Below are 8,965 nucleotides of genomic sequence, written 5' to 3' on the forward strand. Positions count from 1 at the left end.
ATGAAAGACATACTTTCAAGTAAGAGACAATTGGGAGAATTTGAAACAGTCGCACTCACTGACGGGTGCACTACTATGTTGACAAATAAATTACCTCCAATGTTGAAGGACCCAGGAAGCTTCACAATACCTTGCTCAATTGGTAACCAATATGTTGGGAAGGCCTTGTGCGATTTAGGAGCGAGTATAAACCTTGTACCCATGTCAGTGTTTAAAAAGTTAAGAATTGGTAAAGCAAAACCTACCACTGTGACCTTGCAATTGGCAGATCGATCATATGCACGCACAGAAGGTAAAATTGAAGATGTCCTGGTAAGGGTAGATAAATTCATTGTCCCTACTGATTTAATTGTATTTGACTGTGAAGCTGACAAAGATGTGCCTATTATTCTAGTAGACATTTTCTTTCAACAGGTAGGACTGTGATTGATGTTCAAAAGGGTGAATTAACTATGAGGGTGAATGGTCAACAAATCACTATTAATGTTTTCCGAGCTTTGAAATGTGCTGATGATATAGAAGAGTCTCATGTTGTTAGTTTGTTAGACTCTGTTGTGGAAGAGGAATTAAAAAAAAACCATGACAAAGAGCATAGTGAATTGGATTCAGTTGATATTGATGATGAAGGGCCATTAGGACAGCACAAGTAGTTGCTGACATCCAAACTAATTGTCGATAGACCCTGAAAGAGGTTTGACACATTAGATTTATCTCCTTGAATCTTCAGCCCTACTAAACTATCCGTAGAAGAACTACTCACGTTAGATTTGAAACCTCTACCTGCACAGTTAAAGTACACTTATTTGGGGAAGGATAACACATTGCATGTGGTTGTATCTATTGAACTGAATTATGAGCAAGAGGTTCAATTTTTAGTTGTACTTAGGAAATTAAAAAAAAACATTAGGATGGGCAATCGAAGATATTAATGGAATTAGCCCCACAATTTGTATGCACAAAATTTTGTTGGACCCTATTATGAAAGAGGTGGTGAAAAGGAGATAATTAAATGGTTGAATTTTGGCATTATTTACCCAATCTCAGTTAGCTCTTGGGTGATTCCAACCTAATGTGTGCCAAAGAAGGGAGGTGTCACTGTGGTCAGTAAGGATAATAATGAGGTTATACCTACACGATCTGTCACAGGATGGCGAGTCTGTATGGACTACCACTAGCTCAAAAAGCTACAAGGAGAGACCATTTTCCACTGCCTTTCATTTATCAAATGTTAGACCAATTAGCTGGTAAGGATTTCTACTGCTTCTTAGATGGATATTATGGGTACAATAAGATTGCAATCGCCCAAAAGGATTAAGAAAAAACAACATTCACCTGTCCATATGGTACATTTGCCTTCAGAAGAATGCCTTTTGGCCTGTGTAATGTACTAGTAACATTTTAACGGTTCATGATGTCAATATTCTTGGATATGGTTGAGAAGTTCCTTGAAGTGTTTATGGATGATTTCTCTGTATTTGGGAATGATTTCGAAGGTTGTTTGCACAAATTAGATTTGGTTCTTCAATGCTGTGAGGAGACTAACCTTATTTTAAATTGAGAGAAGTGTCATTTCATGGTACGAGAAGGCATTGTCCTAGGGCATAAGGTCTCTCATAAAGGAATCGAAGTTGACAAGGAAAAAATTGAAGTGATTGAGAAGTTGCCACCTCCAATGAGTGTTAAGGGAATTAAGAGCTTCTTAGGGCATGCTAGATTCTATAGGAGATTTATCAAAGACTTCCCTAAGATCTTTAAGCCCTTGTGTACCTTGTTGGAACAAAATAAACCCTTCCTTTTTTATGATGCTTGCCTGTCTGCTTTTGAATAGTTGAAGAAATGACTAGTTGTTGCTCCAATAGTAGTGGCCCCAGATTGGTAACTGCCATTTGAGCTCATGTGCGACGTGAGCGGTTTTGCTATTGGAGCCATGCTTGGGCAACAGACATGTAAGATTTTTCACACTATTTACTATGCCAGCCGCACTCTAATAAAAGTAAAAATAAATTACACTACCACTGAGAAGGAATTATTAGATGTTGTGTTTACATTTGGTAAGTTTAGATCATATCTAGTAGGCAGTAGGGTCATAGTATATACCGACCACTCTACAATTAAATACTTAGTAGCCAAGAAAGGCACAAAGCATAGACTGATCAAGTGGATTCTTTTACTACAAGAATTTAATTTAGAAATTTGAGATAGAAAAGGAATAAAGAATCAAGTAGAAAACCATCTATCCAGGCTAAAAGCTGGAAATGAGGATGGTAATGTCAAGCTTATTAAGGAAGACTTCCTAGACAAGCAACTGTTGGCGACCACGACATTACCTTGGTATGCTGATATAGTGAACTTCTTAGTAAGCGGTCATCTACCACCTGATCTTAACAACCAAACAAAAAAGAAATTCCTTCATGATGCAAGATGTTATTACTGGGATGAGCCTTTCCTATTCAAGTAGTGTGCTGATAAGATAATTAGGAAGTGTGTCCTTGATGATGAAACACACAACATTTTGCAACACTGCCATTCAACCCCTTATAGAGGATACTTTGGAGGAATGAGAACTGCTGCCAAAGTACTTCAGTTAGGATTTTATTGGCCAAGTCTATTCAAGGATGCCCATAGCTTTTATAAAGGCTATGATTAATGTCAAAGAGCTGGTAATGTTTCAAGAAGACATGAAATGCCATTGTAAAACATTCTAGAGGTTGAGTTGTTTGATCTATTGGGATTATACTTTATGGGTCCATTTCCACCATCATTTTGCAACCTATACATACTAGTGGCAGTCGATTACATCTCTAAGTGGGTAGAAGCTGTAAGCCTTCCTACCAATGATTCCAAGTCGGTGATGAAATTCTTGCACAAGAACATACTCACGAGATTTGGTATGCCTCAAGCCATCATCAGTGATGAGGGGTCTCATTTTGATTACAAACTCATCACTAATGCTTTGCACAGGTATAGGGTGAAGCACAAACTTGCCACAGCATATCACCCACAAACAAATGGACAAGCTGAGATTTCTAACAAGGAGATTAAGTAGAATCTGGAAAATGTGGTGAAACCAACTCGAAAGGATTAGTCCTTAAGATTGGATAAAGCCTTGTGGGCTCGTCGTACTGCCTTCAAAACACCGTTTGGAATGTCACCTTTTAATCTTTTTTATGGTAAGCCATGTCACCTTCCTGTTGAGTTAGAGAACAAGGCATTTTGGGCCATTAAAAAGCTGAATATGGATTGGATAACTGTCGGACAAAAAAAGACTATTTGAGTTGAATGAAATGAAAGAATTAAGATATCAAGCTAATGAGAATGCTAAGCTCTATAAGGAAAAGACCAAGTGATGGCATGACAAGAGGATCATGCCAAGGAAATTTGAACAGGGGAAACAAGTGTTGCTATTTATCTCAAGATTGAAATTGTTCCCTGGTAAGTTGAAATCGCGATAGTTAGGGCCTTTTGATGTGATCAAGGCGTATCCTCATGGTGCAGTGGACATCAAAGATACCAAGACTGGGAAAATTTTTAAATTTAATGGTTAACATTTAAAGCACTACTAGGGTGCTCATGTGGATCGAGACAAACAATCCATTGACCTTCGAGATGTTTGAGCTCAAAATCTTTTCTTTCTTTATTTTCTTTATTTTATTTACTTTAATTTCATTTTTTTATAGTTTCTCTTTAATTAGTTAACATTATTTTCATTTATGGTTATATTATTTTATTAATGTACAAATTTAGCAAGAATTGCAGGGAAAAGAAATGAATGTGCAAGCTTGTTAGATGTAGTACCAAGGCGTGTTTGCCTCAAGATTTCGAAATAGAATTATGCCATGAAAAATTGGGTTATTGGATATTGAAGGAAGAGAAAATAAGGGTTGACAAGGAAGAATGGTTCAAGGAAGAGATTTTAGATAGTTGGGCCCATTCTATTAATTGGGTATCCCATGATGAAACTGCCAAACGTGTTGCTTTAGGGCTAGGTTATTATAGAGTTCCATCAAAAACATTTTTATTTCTCCTCTTTCATTCCATAAAACTTAATCTATAAGATTTTCTAAACCATTAACACCATTACCCCCATTTATTTCTCTTCACCTGCCCACATCTCTTTCATTTTCCACAATTCCTTCGTGTTTACCGTTCTTTTTCCTAAACCTCCCTGACCTCTCCTCTTGCACTTTCAACTTCTTTTAACTTCTCTTGATAGTTTTATTTTCCCATCTAACCTAAACGACATTCTCAAAGATTTGTCAACATTCTTCAATAGCAAGAGTAAAAACCCATTCTAAAGGTGCTAAATTTTCATAAATGGGTGCTATCGAAACTAATACCTTCTTCAACAATGTTGTTACAGTGAAGTACAACAACAACATCTTCAAGCAAACATTTTACTTCGAACAGGGTTTTTTGTTCAAAGATGAGCCTTATATGGGATATGATGAGTTAGTTTCCTCCATTGTTGAGAAGCATGGATGGAAAATTTTTTGCATATATCTAGATGATGTTTTAGGGAAAGTAATTCACGAGTTCTATGTGCACATCACTTGTCCTGAAAATCCTTTTATCTATGTTCATGAAACTTTAGTCCCATTTGATGAAGACCACATTAGTGCCCAATTTGGGTTAATTGATGTTCAAGATGAACATACTCCATTCATCGAAACCATCAATTTTGATGACTGAAATCAGGTATTAAACGATTTGTGTATTATAGGCACTCGATGGATCGTCTCTAGCGAAGAATTCCATACAATCGAGAGGGCTTCCTTAATGCCCATAGGTAAAGTTTGGTACCACTTCCTCAAAATTCGACTAATTTCATCCACCTACATCACCACAGTATGAAAGGGAAAAATGCTCTTGTTTCATTCAATCATTGTGGGTCGAAAAATCAATATTGACTGGGTCATTTTACATGAAGTGCGTCAATGTGCAGAGAAGAATTCCGACAGCTTCAGTTTCCCTTCCCTCATCAGTATTCTTTGCAAAACAACTCAATTACCTTTAAATGCCAATGAGAATGTTACACCAAACAAGAGAGGAATGTCTAGGGCTATATTTTACAAGATCCAAGGAGTGGACACATCAAAAAAACCTCAGCACAGTAAGGCACCCACCTCCTCTGCCAAGCACTTTCCCATAGCAGAAGCCTCACCATCTCAGAGCTCTTTTGAAAAACAAGTGTTGCAATCATTAGAGCAATTGTAGTCGAGAATGTCTCTGATTGAGATTTAGCAATTTCAACTTGCTAAAGAGATGGCAAAGGCTAAGGAACAGAAGGTATGCTATTGGTCCTATGTGAGGGACAGAGATGTGGCTCTAAAATGGTCATTGTAGAAAAACTTCACCAAGGCTTAGGAGGAACCAATTGAAATCCACCCTGACAAGGCCGAATCTACAAACATGGGAGGTACTCCTGATACAGTGAAAGCAACTGATTAGGAGTCTGAGAAAAAAAATCTCTGAATGTTGAGAGTGGTGAAGATGAGCAAAATGAACCCACACCTACCAGTGAAGCCACCGAGAAGGGTAAAGAAACTATTCCACCTACACCACCTAAAGCCATGACTGCCAAAGACCGTGAAATTGATCGCATCATTAATGAGATCACTGAGTTTGATAAAGAAGAGGAGGATGCGCACTTCATTCAATGAAAATGAAACCGCATTATAAGCATAATGCATGCAAATCCACCTATCGAGAATGAAAAAATAATCACCAACATCCAAGTCAAGGGAGTTTTCTTCCCCTTATGTATTCATGCATTCATAATTTTTTTACTATTACGTTTTCTGTATATATATTCCTGCATTCATGTTACATAGATGTTCATGCATTGAGGACAATGCATCCATTAGGTTTGGGGGTGTATCAAGCATTTAGTATGCATCATGTATTTAGTAAGCATGCTCGTCTTAGTATAGGCATTCTAGTATAGCCAATTTTTTTTGCCACGAAATTGCCAAGAACTGGTTAGACTATGATGAGTACAATTTTTACTTGTGATGTTCGATGATGAGCTTAATTCTTGAATAAACCTGAACATGTGATAGTGGATTAGGTGGGTTTAGTTTAGGTTAGGTTACTTGAGAATCAAATCCTGAAAATGAGATATCCTAACCTCAATTACAAATGGACTATTGCGAGTTTCTTTTAATGGATTTAAAGAATCTTGAAGCTAAACTCAGTAAAATTGCCAAAGCATTACTGAAAGAATTACCAGTAGACACTCTAATGCTTAGAATTGTCAAATAAGTCAGCAACACTTTGTTTGCTCATCGTTCTATTGGCTAGAAAAGCATCTTAGGCAATAGTGTGTAATAAAGAAAAAGGACAATTAGGGGCACTCCACTATAGTAATAGGTTGAGTAGCTAATGAGGTAGTTATTTGCTCCATCCATATTCTAAGTTAAAATCCTTAGCTTCATGAGTGAATTCCATTCAGATCGTGACATGATTCAGTACTTGGTAATTCAGTGTATGCTCCATTGTGATTGTCGAGTCAAAGAATTATGTGATGAGCTGAGCCCTTATTATTGCTCTAAAAATACTGAGTTTAGATAAAAGACGAGGTAAGTAAATTATGAGATACTAGATATAGCCAAAATACACACATGAGCGGTCAGGAATTTTGTTTTTAGGGTGAGATTCTCTACACTACCTTTGGTAAGCAAACCTTGGAAACTTGAACAAGTTTTTAGACACAGAAGATTGTTGAGAACTGGTGTATAAATTGTTCTTTGAATGGACTAGCAATACAAGTTGGTTATGTGCAATGGTAATTTTTGCATTCATGCATATTTGCTTGAGGGCAAGCAATGATTTAGGTTTAGGGGTGTGATAACTCTTGAAAAGAGTTATAATTGATACTTTTAGGACTTAGTTAACTGCTTGTACTTAAGTAAAATTAGTTCCATTTTAGGTAATTGCATGATTATTTTTAGTTAATTGAGCATTGCATGTAAAGACATGGGATGGTGATAAATTTAGTGCATCTGTACTTTTAATTGTTGGTGGAAAGGCTTTGTGGTGGTTGAATGACAAGTTTGAGGAAGAAATATAACAAAGGATGAAGATTTGTTGAGGTATTATGAGAGATTGACATGGTAATGCTGAGGAAGAAAACAATAAATACCCAGTCATCAATTAGAGCATTCATCAGTTGGCCCCCTACATGCATGTGTAGTGGAAAATATCCACCTCAAAATTAGGGAAAAAGCAATCATTGGTTGATGACTTTTACCCTAGAGGAGGACCCAAGTATAAAAGAAAAAGTCGGATTGATGGCCAAAAAGAAAGGTCTGCCATTAATGAGAGCTGAAGGTACGACTGATTGTAAATATGGAGCTTCGATAGAGGTCTCTTTGTGATAATGAGGGTAGTTTCAGCTACTGGGAGATTGGGTGAAGACGCACACCAGATGCCAAGTTGGGGGAATTTGTGTTTTGAACCCCGATTTCTTCCTCTACAATTTGTTCTAAATCTACTGATTTAAATTGTTATTTTAGGATGTTGATGATGTTAAAATACTTAGCACAGCTGGGGATTACTTTTGATGATGTTTTCACTTTGATGAATGTTTGTGGATGTATATGATTCAGTTTACTACTTTACTCAATGTTTATTTCGGTTTATATCCTTATTAGGGCATTGATAAATGCTTTATAAGTTTGAAAGTAGCTTAATATCGACATACTTGGGTTGCTTGGACCAAAATTGGGTAATATAAGAGAACATTAAATGAAATGCTCGTGTAAACTCTAGACATAGAGCTTTACCTTATACGATTTAGAGAATTGTGCTTTAGTCATGGTTGCTAATTCTTAGCCTATAGATATATAGTGTCTTAGCAGTGAGCAGTTTTAGGTCTTGCTTTCGACAGAGGTAGACCACGTTAGTACCCAATCGAGCAGTAGGTTACCATATTTTTGCCATGGCATTGTTCCTCGGTTATAACTAATTCATTAGTAATCCCAGCATTTTCAATCAATATTCCAATCTTGTCTAGAATCTTTAGTGCTTTTATTCGATTTGTTGCAATTGCAATCTAGAATAGTACATTTTATTTCTTTCAGTTTTAGTGTATTAATTGCATTGTTATTTCTCAAAAATATCATTCGATTCATTTATCTTTTCTACTCAGTTGTGATAATTTAGACAAAGAATACTAATACAATCCTCGTGGGAACGATACTTAGTCATCACTTTATTACTCGATTCGACATGTATACTTGCACAATTCGCACATCATATTAACACGCGACACTTCTCAAAGATAGATCGCAATGATAAAGAGTTTTTGTCTCATTAACAAACCAATTCTCAGCCAAAGACTTCCTAGGTACATGCCATTACAAAATGAAATATCATCACACTTGAGCTTGGGATTGAGGTTGGATGCTGATTCAGTGATATTTTGAAAAGTACCTAACCTGCGCACGAAAAACCAAAATCGTACGCTGAGTACAACTCAATGGTAGTTCTATAATCTAAACAATTTAAATCGTAATGTAAATATGTAATATGTACTATACAATAGAGAAATGTCATGTAGTTTATCAAATTTATTATGCTAACTTTATTCACCAATATTCACATTCAAAATCTTACAATTTCCAAAACATGGCAATAACCTTTAAGAAGGCATTTGATAAATAACTCACATAATGGAATTTTTCATATAACATTTGTTAATCTCAACTCATGCAATGGCATGATCCAACTCTTTGATCAATACTTGATTTCATTTCACAATTCACATCTTGTAAATTGTATGAGCCGTTGTGGACTAGAGGAGATGAAGGTTAGGCTACTTAAAGTGAGAAAGAAGCTTGTGAAGCGACTTACACCCTTAGGATTCTTCTAAGTTCTCCCATTGACTTGGGAATGACCACCTTAGTTTTATGGGCTATAACTATTACATTTATTTACTTCTTTATATTATTCATGTTTGTGATAC

At 36.3% G+C, this 8,965-nt stretch overlaps 1 protein-coding gene across 1 annotated transcript; it reads left to right on the plus strand.

Moving 5' to 3' along the window:
• Positions 1-650, plus strand: LOC107898281 (uncharacterized). Its single transcript, XM_016823800.1, has 2 exons — positions 1-292; positions 415-650. The coding sequence occupies exons 1-2, from the start codon at positions 1-3 to the stop codon at positions 648-650; spliced, it is 528 nt and encodes a 175-aa protein (XP_016679289.1).
• The last annotated feature ends 8,315 nt before the right edge of the window (positions 651-8,965 follow it).

Source organism: Gossypium hirsutum, chromosome D04 (assembly GCF_007990345.1).
Source record: "Gossypium hirsutum isolate 1008001.06 chromosome D04, Gossypium_hirsutum_v2.1, whole genome shotgun sequence".
NCBI lineage: Eukaryota > Viridiplantae > Streptophyta > Magnoliopsida > Malvales > Malvaceae > Gossypium > Gossypium hirsutum.